This window comes from Lynx canadensis, chromosome X (assembly GCF_007474595.2).
Source record: "Lynx canadensis isolate LIC74 chromosome X, mLynCan4.pri.v2, whole genome shotgun sequence".
NCBI classification, from domain to species: domain Eukaryota; kingdom Metazoa; phylum Chordata; class Mammalia; order Carnivora; family Felidae; genus Lynx; species Lynx canadensis.
Window position 1 is genome coordinate 38,484,685 of NC_044321.2, and position 17,637 is coordinate 38,502,321.

Here is a 17,637-nt window from a genome sequence, read left to right on the forward strand (position 1 = left end):
AATATTTATTATACAACCATAAAAGAGAATGAGATCTTACCATTTGCAACAACATGGATGGACCAAAAGGCATTATGCTAAGTGAAATAAGTCAGAGAAAGGCAAATATTGTAGGGCTTCATTTATATGTGGAATCTAAAAAATAAAACGAATGAACAAACAATACAAAACAGAAATAGACTCATAGATACAAAGAATAATATGGTGGTTACCAGAGGGGAGGGGGTGGGTAGAGGGATGGGCAAAATACAGAAGGGGATTAAAATACAGAAATACAGTTATAAAATAAATAAGACACCGGGATGTAATCTACAGCATAGTTAAGAATATCGTAACAACTGTGTATGGTGACAGATGGTAGCTAGATTTACCACGGTGATCACTTCCTAATATATATCATTGGTGAATCGCTATGTTGTAAACCCGAAACCAACAATTTTTAAACCTTTAAAAAAAAAAATCAAGGCGCTACAGAGATCGGGTTTTAAATATTTATTTTTATATTGTTCAAAGTGTAAATATTCACACACAGCGTACCACAAACCCCATGTCCATGAATGCAAAGCTATTAAAATTCTAATTCTGTGGCCCGTACTTCTGATTACAATGATTATGTTTACGAGAGCTGGAAAAAAATGAAATAATATTTTGAAATGCATGCATCCCCATAGGATCAACCTTTATCCTGCCACTTACTATAATAGAGTCATTTGCAAAATAGCGAACCAATTAGGCTAAGTAGGAGCCACTGCCAAAGGAAAAGAAATGAGGGCATAATTGTAGAGTTGAGACAAATGGCACTTAACACCCAGACAAAAGTCCTAAAAACATTCAGTCATTGGAGTATTTCTAACTAGTCTGACTTTTCATAAAAGTAATGGTAGATCATATACAAGAACAACGGCAACACGTCGTCAACTACTAAATGCTAAACTTCAATTAGTAACGTAGGCACCTGGTGCCATTGGAAAGAACCCCAGGCCAGGAGATCCAGGATGTGGGCTCAGTTCTAGGATGAACAAGCAGAATCTGCCTTGAGTCACAGACGACATGTCACACACTAACCCTAAAAAGTCTTGAGCATGGACCGCCGGAGGTTAAAGGGCTTTAGAAATGAGTCCGTCAGGGGCGCCTGGGTGGCTCAGTTGGTTGAGGGTCCGACTCTTGATTTCAGCTCAGGTCATGATCTCACAGTTTGTGAGCTGCAGCCCTGCATCGGGCTCTGTGCTGATTGTGTAGAGCCTGCTTGGGAGTCTCTCAGTCTCTCAGTCTCTCTCTCTCTCTCTCTCTCTCTCTCTCTCTCTCTCTGCCCCTTCCCTGCTTGCTCTGTCTCAAAATAAATAAACTTTTTAAAAAAAATTAAAAAAAAAGTAATCAGCCAGCCCAGGCTCTCATTACAGTCAAGGTAACGGAGACTCGGAGGCGAAGTGACAAAGCCACGGTCACACAGGTAGTTAGTTCCAGTGCCTCCAACACACGGCCTCAGAACCCTGGTCCCTGCCTGCTTCTTACAAATGACTCCTCATCTATGGGGAGCAATCATCCACGTTTGCTTCTTCCTCGTGGAGGTGCTGGGATAACGACTGGCACTAAATGGCGTGGGTGAATATGTGCTTGCTTGAATTTAAACGAATTCAGTGAAATAGCTAGTCTTTGGGTGGGGGAGGCGGGGAGGCACGGGCGCCGTATCACACAAAACCGTTTTGGCCATTTGCATAAATCCCGCCAGCGAACGCCAGGGGGCTCTGGCAAGTAGGACTGTGTTTCTCAGTGGCAGCAGGACTGGCGTGTTAGGAAGACCATTCTCGTCCCCAGTCTGGGGCTGCCCTCCCCATACTGCAGGATGTAAAATACACAGCTGGCCCCCAGCTACTTAAGAGCAGCAGCACCTCTGGACCACGGACTGCCCAAGGGCAAGGCGATTTAAAACATCCAAAGGAATGCAAGAATCCCACGAGAAACCAAACATCAGAATGCCGAAATGTTAAAGAAAGATGGAATCGGTATTACAGCATGGCGGTTACTGAGCCGGTCTTTATATAAAATATTGCTATTTTGTTCATCGTGAATGTGGGCGTTAATTCTGCTTCCTCAAGACGGTCCATTAAAATATTATCTCTCTTGATTCCTGAGGTCTGGGGTGCTCTTTGAATTCTGCACCCGGGGCAAGGGCCCCCCTTGCCTCAACAACCCAAAACATCTCCACACATTTGCAGAGGCCTCCCTGGGTTGAGAACATCTGACAAAAGAAGTCCAGAAAGAGGCAGCCCGGGCCTGAAACCGCGCCTCCATGGTGCCAGCAGGGTGCTAGGCTCCTTTAATACCTGCTGTGCTCACAAGATGGCTGAAGAATTATGTCCTAGTTCCACACAGGAAAACAAAGGTAGGACACAGAGCAGGAAAAACAGATCCAGTGGGCCTCTTTTAATTAGAAAAATAACTTTCCCAGGAGCCCTCCCCAATAAATCTTCATCCCATCCATCGCTGGCCAGAAGCGAGTCGCCCGGCCAGCCCTGGCTTCAAGAAGCCTGGGGCAGCTGAACACTCTCCCTCCGTAAGAATGAAGGGGAGAGTGGGGCACCTGGGTGGCTCAGTCGGTTAACCGGTTAACCGTCCGACTCCAGCTCAGGTCATGATCTCCCTGTTCCCGAGTTTGAGGCCCGCGTCATGCTCTGTGCGGACAGCTCAGAGCCCGCAGCACAGATAAAACCCAGAATGTTGTCTTAGGCTGGGCTCTGCGGAAGCAGGGCCTGAAACAGGGAGTTAGGCCCATGTGATTTATTATGGGCACACTCTTAGGAGACACTTCTGAAGAGTGAGAGGAGCACCCAAGGGAAGGGAAATGAGCCAAGCAAGAGTGCAATCTCACGTAAAGTTTAGCCTTGGCCTGACGCACAAAGGGGCAGGGGCCTAAATCCACACTACGGACTTGTCCGGCCTCGAAGAGGCTCGCTTTGGTCTTGTTTTTGAGCATCTGTTTGTTTTTTGGGAGCGCGCAGCGGGGCGGGGCAGAGAGAGGGGAGGACAGAGGATCTGAAGCGGGCTCTGTGCCGACGGCACAGAGCCCGACGTGGGACTCGAACGCACACAGCTGTTGAGATCATGACCTGAGCCAAAGTTGGATGCTCGACTGACTGATGTCACCGTTCGTGAGTCTGAGCCCCCATCGGGCTCTGTGCTGACAGCGTGGAGCCCGCATGGGGATTCTCTCTCTCTTTCTCTCTACCCCTCCTCAGCTCGCACCGTCCCTGTCTCCCTTGAAAGAAATACACTTAAATAAAACATGAGATTTCAATACACTTTCCAAAGAACTGCCTTGATTTCTACTTTCTGCGGTTTGAGAATGTAACCCTAGATAAACTGCAATGATTAAAAGCTAGCAGAAAAACTGGCGACGAGCGAAAAATGTCTCATTTTTAAGAAAAATGATTAACAGGTGTTGACTTGTTTTGTTGAACCACGAATGTGGAAAGCGCTTTATAATTTGCTCTGGGTATTAACCAGGAGCCAGTCTGTAGTTCACAATCTCATCAGAGCACGTAAATATTTCATAGTCTTCGTGTCTCATTTAAAGCTCAATGAATATTTAATTGAAGTTGACCAACAAAATAACTGAAAGAATTATGTTGCATTTAGTTAGGCTAAAATGAGCGAGCTCTTCATTTTCTCAAGTAGTCTGAAGCTAAAATTATTCCAACTTCATGAAATATTCTACATAATTTTATAAGTAATTAAAGGGCTGCAAAATAGGTTTGAAAGGCACATATTAAATATTGAGAAAAACATGAAATAAAATGAATTTTCTACTTTCAGTGCAAGAGAACAGTTTAATATATTGCCACCTACAGCATTACTTATTCAGTAGTGGATTAAACTACTGTCAATACCCTCTTTTTGACACAAGAAGTAAAAAAGAGAAATTTTTCTTTGTCCCTCGCAAATGAAATATTCCAGAATGATGATGTGCAAACACCTAGGAGATCGATAATAACAGGGAACCATGCATGATCCATCCTGGGAAGCTAGCCCAGAAATCGCTTCTGAACTCTGCGTCCTGCACTGGGCCAGGGACGGAAAATAATTTTTTAAAACATTTAAAGAGAGAGAGAGAAAGAGAGAAATAATGGTTCATGTTCAAAGCAGAGATGGTTTCCCCGGAAAGAAGCCTCCCCTGCAGTCTGTTAGATCTCCGTTAAGTGTCAGAACTGGGCTTCAAAAAAAAAAAAAAAAAAAATATGTGCTCTAATTGATCAACTCTAACACAGATGACACAGAATATGTCACTTTTTACCAAATTTGAAGACATTTTAATTGGAATCAAAGAACTGCCAACTAATCCATGCTAAGGCTGCTAAAAAAACCACCCGGTAAACTAAGCATATTAAGGTTTGAATTCTTTATCTAGTCTTGAATTATTTTTTAATTACAGGACCCTAAATAATCTAATAACGGTCCCTTTTTGGAGAACAGAACACGAGGCCATGACACAGGGTTGTGTGATAAACACAACATATCCATTCTGCTGCCTTATGGGAAATAACTGGTCACCTTGTGTCCCCCCCCCCCCCACCGCCACCCCTTGATCCTCGTCCCTTTTAAGATATTCAAACGGATTGCCTCGATCAGTGATCAATACGCCATTATGTGTGTGTGTGTTACGTGCACAAACATACACATTAAAAAGTCCAGATTCTTATCTCATAAGGGCACCTTTTTCCTTCACTTCTAGAATTCTTGCCATGTCCCCCTTTCGTTCTCAGGGAGGGGGAACCATAATTAATATGCAGAAAAGAGAAGACATCTTTCTGTGGCTATTTGATGGCACATTTCAAATCAAACAAAATGACTTAGTTACTGGCAACTCACTGAGCCAAAGTGACACTCTGACCAGACTCTAAGTGGCCACAGAGGGACAGAGAGGAGAGGACAGGAAAGCTGATAAGCATTAGGCAAGGAGGGTGAACATTGTTCACCGGCAACCAGTGTGCCTGGTCAGAAAGAGAAGCAGGGATAACTTTTGTTCGTTTAGAGTACTTTTATCCTTTATTTTAAAGTTTACTTATTTTGAGAGAGGGAAAGAGATGGGAAGGAGGGAGAGAATCCCAAGCAGGCAGATGTGCGACTCGAACTCACGGACCGAGAGATCATGACCTGAGCAGAAACCAAGAGCCTGACGCTTAACGACCAGGCCCCCCAGGCCTCCCAAGGGTACTTTTGTTCTTGAATGTGTCCTTTCAAAAGAACTAGCCTTAACATTTACATTAAGGACTCTCATTTTCTCAATACCTATTATTTCGTATGTGTAACCGTTTAAGGTTGCACGGTTCCCAATGTCAGGTGACTCACTTGCTTATCAAAAGCTATCCAGGATGGCACGGTGCTTCCCATTCCTTTAGGAAAGTCACTGTATTTAGGCTTCATCTTTTGCCCAGGAAGCAGTTCTCCACCTATTCCAGGTTTATCTTCACTCACCAGCATCCTCACATTGTTGCAAAAGCCCCAATGTTGAGATTTGTGGAACTTCTCCTTTTCCACCTGTGAACGCAAAGGACAACATAAAATGGCTGACGTTACTCTTTATGTCGTCTTGTTTTCTTCTTTTTGTTTTTTTTATTTTTGACCCGGGGGGGAGGAGGAGGGGCAGAGAGAGAGAGAGAGAGAGAGAGAGAGAGAGAGAAATGGAGGGAGAGAGAGAATCTTAAGTGGGCTCTTTGCCCAGCGTGGAGCCCGACGTGGGGCTCGATCCCACGACTGTGAGATCATGACCTGAGCTGAAATCAAGAGTCGTACGCACAACCGACTGAGCCACCCGGGTGTCCCGTGTCTTAGCTGTTTTTAAAAGGTAAACCACATCTCCCATAGCTTACTTTGCCCATTACAAAATGCATATTCGAGTGGCAAAAACAAATTCTGATCAATCCTTACCCAGAAAGCTGTGTCACATTTTCAGTTCATTTTAGCAAATTCGAAACTTTGAAAAGCAAGAGGAATAAACCCAATGCTCCGTGCTGTTTAAAACAGTTAAAAATAACTGACTGCAAGTGAACATTTAGAACATTAGTTTGCTAATTGGTCTATTCTACTTATTTGCTAAGAATGCGAACAGGGAAGGAAAAAAAAGTCTTCCACTTCAGAGTAAAAATGCAATGGTTTTCCCACAGAAGTTATTTTCACCAACGCAGAAAATAAAAGCGTTTCCTCATTAAAACAAACGTAAGTGGAAATTCCTCAGAGCTGCCACTGTTATCCTGATTTTAAAACCTCGCTGTCCTTTTCCCTCACTGCCCTCCTGTCTTTTCTGGCGACCTGGGCGGAGACAGAAAGGCCTGGACGATACTACCAAGGGTTGGCAAACATAGGGGCCAACATCAGCTCGCATGCACCTGCTAGTAAGAAAGGAGATAATCCCTCTCGGGAGAGGTCCAGCAATGCCTAGGAATGTGAAAAGTCTATATGCCCTCTGGCCTAAGAAATCCGTTCCCAAATTTCCTTTGCCCCTGTGCACAAGGAGCTAAATATAAATAATAAATGAATATACATAACAAATGAATGTAAACAGAGGCGCCTGGGTGGCTCAGTTGGTTAAGCGCCTGACTCTTAATATCAGCTCAGAGTGTGACCCCGTGGTTGTGGGATTGAGCCCCATCAGCGTGAAGCCTGCTTGGGATTTTCTCTCTCTCCCTCTCACTCTGCCCCTCCCCAACTCGCGCGTGTGCGCTCTCTCGCTCGCTCTCAAGATATTTTACAAAATAAACAAATGTAAGTATTTGTTGTAGCAGATAGCGTATCATATAACGAACATCCATCCACGGCCCTGAATTTAAAGAAAAATTTCAGATCACAATGAAGCCCTCTCTCACGCCCCTGCCTCTCTGTCCAGAGGTAACCATTATCCCGAATTTGCTGCTTCAGCTTTAACATTTTGCCAGGATTGTACACAGCCAGGGCAACGGCTGTTTGCGAAAGCATGATGCGTTGGTGAACAGAAGAAGATATCTGCAAATCTCCTCCTTGATGAGGGGTTAATGTCCAAAAATGTACGAAGAACTCATACAACTCAAGAGCGCAAAGACAAATGATACAGTGGGGAAAAAATGGGCAGGGGATCTCAACAGGTATTTTTTTTTTTAACATTTTATTTTTTGAGAAAGCACGAGCACGCACACACAGGCACGAACGAGTGGGGGAAGGACAGAGAGGAGAGGGCTGTCATCACAGAGCCTAAAATGTGGGGCTCGAACTCACTAACCGGGGGATCACGACCTGAGCCGAAGTCAGACACTTGACCGACTGAGCTACCCAGGCGCCCCTGAACAGGTATCATCCTAAAGGAGACACACAGATCGCCAACAGACCCAAGAAGGGATGCTCAACATCACTCATCATCAGGGAAATGCAAACCAGAAACACGAGATATCACCCCACACCTGCTGGAACAGCTATTATCGAAAAGACAAGAAATAACAAGTGTTGGTGACAATGTGGAGAAAAGGGACCCCTCCCGCACTGCTGGTGGGAAGGTAAATTGGTGTAGCCACTGTGAAAAACAGTGTGGAGGTTCCTCAAAAAAATTAAACCCAGAACTACCACACAATCAGACAGTTCTTCTGGGTTTTTATCTGACAAAGGCACAGCTCACAAAGATACATGCACCTCTGTGTTCACGGCAGCATTATTGACAATAGCCTCTAAGACATGATAAAAACCAAAGTGTCCACCAATGAATCAATGGATAAAGGTGATACACACACACACACACGAAATATTATTCATCCGTAAAAAAAGAATGGAATCTTGCCATTTGTGACAACATATAAGGACCTTGAGGAAACTATGCCAAGTGAAATAGGACAGAAAAAGAAATACCATATAATCTCACTTACATGTAGAATCTTAAAGATTCTTAAAGAGCGAGCGAACATGAGCGGTGGAGGGGGAAAGAGAGGAGGAGACACAGAATCCAAAGCGGGCTCCGGGCTCTGAGCTGTCAATAAGACCCCGATGTGGGACTCGAACCCACGAACCCTGAGATCATGACCTGAGCCGAGGTCGGACACTCAACCAACTGAGCCACCCAGGCGCCACCCCAGGCAAACGTCTTAGTGAATGACGAAGTGAGGACTATACTATCCTCAGATCCAGGGCTCCCTGGTATCTCAACTGCTCGGGTCCCACCCCGCTTATAAGGCCCCTACTGGAAAGCCGGCAGCCAGGCTCAGACTGCCCTTGATGCTTTACATCAAATTAATAGCCGATCCCCCCAACCCCACTTCCTAGTTGCTAAAGGTGGGAAGATCAATTTTATCACATGCTCGGATGGACTGCTGGATAATCAATAAGCTGCCAGGGCCCCTGTAGAAACCACAAAGCTAAGCCAAACTGAGAAGCAGGCTCTAGCGTCACGAGTTGTTCATCCATCTATAATCTTTCCTTCAGGGCTCCAGGACATCAGAGGCTCGCTGTTTCTTTTTAGGCTGCCCGGCAAAGCCCAGATGCTTCACAAGCCCGCGACAAAGGCAGGAAGAATGAGGTGCTTGGAAAGCACCATTCCTGTAGCCATAACAGCTAACGTGCCTAGCATTGCTTTAAGTACTTTATTTCTTCTTTATTTAAGAGACAGACAGACAGCAAGCGAGCAGGGGATGGCAGAGAGAGAGAGAGAATCTTAAGCAGACTCGACACTCAGCACGGAGCCCAACACGGGGCTCGATCTCATGACCTCGGATCATGACCTGAGCCAAAAATCAAGAGTCGAGACGCTCAACCCACTGAGCCACCCTTGTTTTAAGGCGCGCCCCTGTTTTAAGTACTTTAAAAGCATTAAATCCTTTTAATTCTCAGAGTGAATCTCTGAGTATGCTTTATCGTTACTATTTGATAGATGGGGATCCTCAGACACAGGGAGTTTAGGTCATTTGCCCAAGGTCACTCACTAGTGTAAGGGCTTAACCCAGGATGCACGCTCACTGCCTGAGCCTTTAAACGCTGGGCCTTGCATGTGTCGTGCGTCTTAGAGAAAAGCAAAGGACTTCCCCTTGTTTCCATCATCAAGGCTGAATGAATACCTTTACTTCTGACAAATATAACAAGGCAAATGACCACCATGACCGTAAACAGATGGGATAAGGAGACCGAAAACTTAATAGCTGATATCACCACCTTTTCCTTACAAGCAGGACAGGTGTGAGAGAATGCTATAGAACGCCTTTCCCAGTCATCAGTGGTTATGGGAAATTTGAGGACTGAAGGAGCCAGCTCATATTTTATATATATATATACACACACACACACACACACACACTCATACACGTACATACACACATATACACACATACATATACATTTTATATATATATACACACATATATATGTATATATTTTAATGTTTAATTATTTCTGAGAGAGAGAGAGAGAGACAGAACATGAGCAGGGTTAGGGGAGAGAGAGAGGGAGACACGGAACCCGAAGCAGGCTCCAGGCTCTGTGTGTCAGCACAGAGCCCGATGTGGGGCCGGAACCCACGAACCATGAGATCGTGACCTGAGCCGAAGTGGGAAGCTTAACCGACGAAGCCACCCAGGCGTCCCATATTTAATATAGTTTTTAAATGTTTATTTTTGAGACAGAGAGCGAGACAGGCAGACTGTGAGTGGGGGAGGGGCAGAGAGAGAGGGAGACCCAGAATCCGAAGCAGGCTCCGGGCTCCGAGCTGTCGGCACAGAGGCCGACGCGGGGCTCGAACTCACGGACCGCGAGATCATGACCTGAGCCGAAGAAGGACACTTTACCGACTGAGCCGCCCGGGCGCCCCAGTACTTAATACTTTGATGTACATTAACAACAACCTACTTTTCTGTGTTTTTGAGGTTAATGGAACGTATGATCTAGAATTACTAAAACTATCATTCTTAGATATTCCTGCTTCATCAGGTTTGAGACTGGTCGGCTTCTACTCCACGAATAGATGTTTTTTTCTCCCTTCATGTCATATTTATTTTAAGAATTCATTTTCTCTTGTTTTCTGTACTTTTATAGAGAAAAAAAAAAAGTCACTCAGTAGATGCTGTGAACCTCCCAGAGAAAATAATGACAAAATTGCCTCAGGTATAGTGGGATCTTAGGGCTCAGGAAAATAAGAGCATGAAAGCTACCATTACTTATTAATAAAGCTAAATCACTCAAAGAAACCCCAAATGTAAAAGCAAAAAAGCCAAGTCAAGGAAACTTCAAACATTTTTTAAGCTAATTTTCCTCTCTTTCCAAACCTAACTTGGAAAATTGTTGTGCTCATGACTCTTAGCCATCAGCTCAGCTCACTATAATAATAAGATCGGTGTTACATATGTAACATTGGCGCGCGCGCGCGTGTGTGTGTGTGTGTGTGTGTGTGTGTGTGTGTATTTATTCTGAGAGGGACAGAGAGAGAGCTAGCACAAGCAGGGGAGGGGCAGAGAGAGAGAGAGAAAGAAAATCCTAAGCAGGCTCTATGCTGTCACTGCAGAGCCCAACGCGGGGCTCAATCCCACAAACCTGAGCCAAAAATCAAGAGTTGGACGCTCAACAGACTGAGCCACCCAAGCATCCTGGTTTTACATATTTAATAATGTATTTAAATCAGTAGAGTGGAAAATAAAATTTAAGTCAGTAAGATCTAAAGAGATGCACAGCCCCTTCCTCAAAAAACTCTGATTGTTTTTTTCTCTAAATAATTAAACCCCAAGCACCAATCAGTAAAAAGAATTCTAATGACTTCCCCAAAGGTCAGGTAAAACCGTCAGCTTATTGTAGTTGATTAGTACATCCATTCCCAAATTGCTTCTCCCTTGCTGGTCTCCTTTTGGAAGCCAGAAAAGGCAAAACACTCCACTTGTTTCCTCAGCCTCCTTTTCAGAAGTCTGTTCTGGGAGTCTGGAAAAGGCTTTTTTTCCACTTGAGCCAAGGGACAAATGCAAGTGACGCTGCTCCTAGCTCACCTTTTCTTGCCTTGAGATGCGTATGTGATGGCTGGAGCTACAGCAGCCCCGTTGAGATCATGAGGAGAAAGGTGGGGAGGATCCCAGAGATGCTGGCTCAAAGTGGAGCCTTTAAATGAATGCCAGCAGCCACCTACCTCCAGACTGCCTGCTTGGTGAAAAAAATAAACCCCTGCTTGCTCTAAGCCTCTATGGGTCAAGTATTCCATTATTCGCAGTAGAAAGCATTACAAACTAATACATTTAGTTTCCGAAAGTTGTGCTTGAATGTTTTTTTTTTAAAAACAGAATAAGATTATTAAGTGATCCAACCGGTAATTTTCTTTACACATTGACAAAAATAAACCTCTTCTCAAACTTTGAGCACAAAAAATAGAAGGAAAATTTATCACCTTCGCTGACTTAAGGGATCTACTGGGGATTAATTCTAGAATTTATGAAGAGGGGCACCTGGTTCCACTGATGAGACTAGAAGAATAGAAAAGCTAAAAGCAGCTGTGAGTGGTATACACACAGGCAATGCATCTGGAGATGGAAACCAGGAGCTCATGACCTGGCCCAGTACCTTCTTTAAGGATATTATGGAAGAAAGTATACCTCAAGAGTAAAATCAGGGAGTTGTTCATGGATGGAGGTTCACGAGTGTGAGAGCTGGTGTGTGCGTGCGTTCTCACGTGCGCGTATATGTGCGCTGGGGGTAGGGAGGCTGAAGTGAGCTCTTCCTAACTGCCAAGTTCAGCACTCCTGTAGTAACACACCATCTAGAATGGCATCCTAGGCAAGCTGAGGGTCAAAGAAGACGGCACCAAAAAAAAAAAAAAAAAATCAAACAACCTGCAACACAGCACAAGAGTCACATCTGACTTCCCACCCCCTCCCCAACAATCTGACAATAGTATTTAAAAATGGGAAAGGTATAGAGAGACCTGAACAGAAGCGAGGTTTCTATGCTTCATTCCACGTAAGTCACACATATATACTATGAAATCCAGAACAACCACTAGGGAAACTATGCTAAGAGATACGCTTGGGGTGCTCGGGTGGCTCAGACGGTTAAACATCAGACTCTTCGATTTCGGCTCAGATCATGATCTCACGGTTCCAGAGTTTGAGCCCTGCATCAGGCTCTCTGCTGTCAGCACAGAGCCCGCTTTGGATCCTCTGTCCTCCTCTCTCTCAGTCCTTCTCTCTCTCTCTCTCTCTCTTGCTCTCTCAGACACAAAAGTAAACATTAAAAAAATATTTTAAAAAAACGAGATACACTCAACGTAGTGACTTGACAATTCTACACATCACGTAACTGTCACCACAGTTAAGCGTGGTCACCATGTCATTACAATATTACTGGCTGAGTTCCCTATGCTGTACTTTTCATCCCTGTGACTTATTTATTTTACAAATGGAAGTTTGTACCTGTCAGTCACTATACTGTATACCAGAAACTAATATAACATTGCATGTCAACTATACTTCCGTAATAAAAAATTTTTGGAAGCTATATTATATATCCAAAAATACTATAAATAAATCAAGATGGAATCCTAAAAAAAAAAAAAACATATGTTTCAGTATCCCATGGGAAAAGAAGAGAGACAAAGGAAAGAAACAAACAATATATCAGACATAAGCATTAACACATCAATAATCAGCTTAAGTGTAAATGATCTAAATACAGTAATCAAAAGAGATTTGCAGGGTGCATTTATAAAGCATCACCAACTACTTGCTATTCACAGGAAACGGATTTCAAATTCAAGGACGTAAGTCAGCTGAAAGTAAAGAATATGAAAAAACGACACGCCAGGCAAATACCAATTGTAAGACAGCAAAAGCGGCTATATCAATATCTGATACACTAGACTGCAGGGCAAAGAGAATTACTAGAGAGAATAGAGACATTTACAAGGATAAAAGAATCGATCCACCAGAAAGACACAACTTAGATGTGTGTGCACCAAACAACAGCGCCTCAAAATAGGTGAAGCAAAACTGATAAAGTTAAGAGGAGAAATAGACAAATCCACAGTCAGAGTTGGGGACCGCAACCAACACATATGACCAACGACAGCAGGATACATACTCTTCTCAAGTGCGCCTGGAACATTCACCAACACAGACCGTATCCCGGACCCTAAGAGCAGCTTTGGCAAATTTCAAAGAGTTAAAATCATAACCGCTGTATTCTCTGCTGATAATGGAATCAAACTAGAAATCGATAACAGAAAGACAACAGGGAAAAAAAATCTCCAAATATTTGAACACTTTCAACAACACTTTTAAATAGTGTATGGGTCAAAGAGGGAATCTCAAAAGAAAGTTTAGAAAACACACGGAACCGAAAGAAAATGAAAATACAACCTATCAAAATATGTGGGATGCAGCTAAAACAGCGTTGAGGAAATTTAGCACTAAATACTGGTGTCAGGAATTAGGAAAGGTCTTGGGCGCCTGGGTGGCTCAATGGGTGAAGCGTCCGACTTCAGGTCAGTTCGTGATCTCATGCTTTGTGGGTTCGAGCCCTGCGTCAAGCTCTGCGCCGATGGCTCGGAGCCTGGAGCCTGCTTGGGATTCTGTGTCTCCCTCTCTCTCTCTGCCCCTCCCCTGTTCATGCTCTCTGTCTCTCAAAAATAAATAAACGTTAAAAAAAAAAGAAGAAAGAAAAAGAAATGAAGAAAGGTGTCAAATCAATACCCTATGTTCCTACTTCGAGAAACTAGAAAAAGAACAGTGAAATAAAAGCAAGCACAAAGAAGGAAATAATAAAGATCAGAGCAGAAATCAGTGAAACTGATAAAAATAGGAAAATAGAAAAACATCCATCAAACACAAAATTTGTTCTTCAAAAAATACTTATTAGTGAGGTGCCTGGGTGGCTCAGTCGGTGAAGCATCTGACTCTGGCTCGGGTCATGATCTCACGGTTCGTGGGTTCGGGCCCCGTGTCGGGCTCTGTGCTGACATCTCGGAGTCTGGAGCCTGTCTTCAGATTCTGTGTCTCCCTCTCTCTCTCTCTGTCCCTCCCATGCGTGCGCACGTGCACTCGCTCTCTCTCAAAAATAAATAAAAAAAATTTTAAAACAAAATAATAAAAAAATACATATTAGTAAAACTAATCTCTAGCAAGACTGAAACATTTTTAAAAAAGAGTTAAGATACAAATCACCAATATAAGAAATGAAATAGGGGTTATCTGCACAGATGCCATGGCCATTAAAAAGATAATGAGGGAACACTCTGACCAACTTTACGCACATAAATTCAACAACTTGAAAAAACGGAACCAGGGCACCTGGGTGGCTCGGTCAGTTGAGTGTCCGACTCTTGATTTCAGCTCAGGTCACGGTCCCAGGATTGTGGGATGGAGCCCTGCGTCGGGCTCCGTGGTGAGCAAAGAGCCTGCTTAGGATTCACTCTCTCTCTCTCTCTCTCTCTCTCTCTCTCCCTCTCCCTCTCTCTCCCCCTCTGCCCCTTTCCCCAGCTTGTGCTCTCTCTAAAAAAAATAAAATAAAATAGGGGTACCTGGGTGGCTCAGTCGGTTGAGCGTTTGACTTCGGCTTAGGTCATGATCTCGACGTCCGTGAGTTCGAGCCCCATGACGGGCTCTGTGCTGACAGCTCGGAGCCCGGATCCTGCTTCGGATTCTGTGTCTCCCTCTCTCTCTGTCCCTCCCCCACTCACACTCTGTCTCTCTCTCTCTCTCACAAATAAACATTAAAAAAATTTTTTTTAGTAAAATAAATGGAACCAATTTCTCAAAACCATAAACTACCAAATACAGTCAAGATGAAATAATCTGAATAGTAACCTCTAAAGAGCCTGAATTTACAGGGTACCTGGGTGGCTCAGTCAGCTGAGTGTCCGACTTCAGCTCAGGTCATGATCTCACAGTCCGTGAGTTCGAGCCCCACACTGGGCTCTGTGCTATCAACACGGAGCCCACTTCACTTCCTGTCTGCCTCTCCCTCTGCCCCTCCCCAGCTCCTGCTTTCTGTCTCAAAAATAAATAAAAACATCAAAAAAAAATTAAAACATGCAAATAAAATTTAAAAATAAATTACTAAAGAGCCTGAATTTATAACTAATAGCCAAACACAATAATAAATAACTAAAGCCAAAAAGCAACCCCTATGCCCCGCTGGCTTTACTGGAGAATATTTAAACAAAAATTAGCACCAATTTTGTACACTGTCTTCCTGAAAATAAAGAGGAGGGAAGTCTCCCCAATTCATTTTATGAAGTCAGTATTATCTTGATACCCAAACCGGAGAAACAGTTCAAAAAAAAAAAGAAAACTACAGACCAAAATCTCTCATGAACATAAATGAAAAAAATCTGCCACAAACTAAAAAAAAAAAAAAAAAAAAAAAAGGAGCCTGGCACTGTATAAAAGGAATTATACACTATGACCATGGGATATTTGTTATGCAAGGCTGGCTAACATTTGAAAAAAAAAAAAAAAATCAATGTAATCTACCATATCAACAAATAGAAAACTCAAATGTTAATATCAATTAATACAGGTTAAACACATTCAATAAAATCCAACACCCATTCATGATAAAGACCCCCCAAAAGTTAAGAATACAGGGGAATGATTTGATAAAGGGCATCCACAAAAAACCTATAGCTAACATCATACTTCATAGTGAAAGACTAAATGTTCTCCCAAGATCAAGAACAAAGGAAAATGGGTGACGGGTATTGAGGAAGGCACTTGTTGGGATGAGCTCTGGGTGTTATATATGTAAGTCACGGATCATGGGAATCTACTCCCGAAGCCAAGAGCACGCTGTCTACGCTGTATGTTAGCTAACTTGACAATAAGTTATATAAAAAAATAATAAAGTCAAATTTTAAATTAAATTTTTTTTTAAAGAACAAAAAGCAAGAATGTCTGCTCTCATACTCTGATTCAACACATTATTAGAAGTTCTACCCACCATGAAAGGCAAAAAAAAAAAAAAAAAGTAATAATGAAGGGATACTAGATGGGAAAGGAAGAAAAGGAATTGTCCCTATTTGTAGGTGACAAGATTGTTTATGTAAAAAACAATTCACGGGATTTACAAAAAAAGAAAAATTCCTCCAACTAATAATTGAATTCAGCAGGGTCACAGGATGCAAATCAACACACAAAAGTCAATCACACTTCTTGGACATATGAAAAAAATTTATTTTTTTAAGTTTATTTATTTATTTTGAGAGAGAGAGAGAGTGCACAGGAGGAAGAGAGAGAGAATCCCAAGCAGGCTCCACACTGTCAGCACAGAGCCCGATGCCAGGCTTGAACTCATGAACTGTTGAGATCACGACCTGAGTCCTAATCAAGAGTTGGTCAAATTAACCAACTGAACCACCCAGGCACCCCATGAAATGAAAATTTAAGACATGATGTCATTTACATTCTCTCCAGAGAAAAATGAAATATGAAGCACATACAGGATCTGTGTGTGGGTTGAAAAGTACAAAATGCTGGTGAAAAAAATCAAAGACAACCTAAAGAAATGGAGAGACGTAGCAGGCTCATGGATTGGGAGACTCTATGTAGTAAAGATGCCAATTCTCCCCAAAATGATCTAGAAGTTTACTGCAATTCCTATCAAAATCCCAGCAAAGTTATTTGTAGACACAGACAAGTTTATTCTCAAATTCCTACGGAAGGTACGGGCTCTAGACCCAGAAGGTACTTATGAAAGAAAAGCGGAAGGAATCACTATACCTGATATTAAGGTTTACTGTATTACCATAGTGATCAAAACGGTAGGATTGGCAGAAGGATGGGCACATAGACCAACAGAACAGAATAGCGAGCACTCCAAAATGCTCAAACGAGTTTTTACAAAGGGGCAAAGCACAATTCAATAGAGGAAGGATAACCTTTTCAACAAATGGTGGAGTAATTACGTAACCGTGGCCAAAATGAAACGGATCATGACCTAAACATCACACCGTATACAAAAATCAACTGGAAATGGATCACAGCCTTGAACAGAACATGTCAAACTATGAAAATTTTAGGAAAAAACATAGGAGAAAATCTTCAGAATCCAGAGCTGGGCAGAGAGTTCTGAGACTTAACGTCAAAAGCCTGATCCATAAAAAGAAATTGATAAATTGGACCTCATCAAAATTAGAAACTTTTTTGCTATGCAAAGAGTCAGTTAACGGGATGAAAAGACAAGCTACAGACTGGGAGAAAATATGTGCAAACCACATCTTAGATGAAGGGCTAGTATCTAGAATATATAAAGAATTCTCAAAGCTCAACAGTGAAAACACAATCCAATTAGAAACAGGCAAAAGATATAAACAGACATTTCACCAAGGTGGATACACAGATGGAAAATAAGCACATGAAAAGATATTCAACTCATACATAAGCCATCAGAGAAATGCCAATTTAAGCCCACAGTCCGATATCCCTACACTGCCTATCAGCTAAAATAAAAAATAGTGACAACACTAAATGCTGACGAGGATGTAGACAAACCACATCACTCACGTGCTGCTCTTGGGAATGTGAAATGGTACACACACTCTCAAAATTAGCTTGGTAAGTTTGCTTTTGTTTTTTTTATAAAACTAAACATGTAATTACCGTATGACCCAGCAATTGCACTCTTGGACGTTTCTCTCAGAAAATGAGCACACGTGGGGGTGCCCGG

At 42.8% G+C, this 17,637-nt stretch overlaps 1 protein-coding gene across 1 annotated transcript in view; it reads right to left on the minus strand.

Annotated features, from left to right (window-relative positions):
- Nucleotides 1–17,637, minus strand: part of EFHC2 (EF-hand domain containing 2) — a 179,059-nt gene that overhangs the window by 148,990 nt on the left and 12,432 nt on the right. Inside the window, exon 2 of the mRNA XM_030304654.2 lies at nucleotides 5,347–5,535. Within this exon, the coding sequence (XP_030160514.1) occupies nucleotides 5,347–5,535 (189 nt within the window). The remainder of the gene's footprint in view (nucleotides 1–5,346; nucleotides 5,536–17,637) is intronic.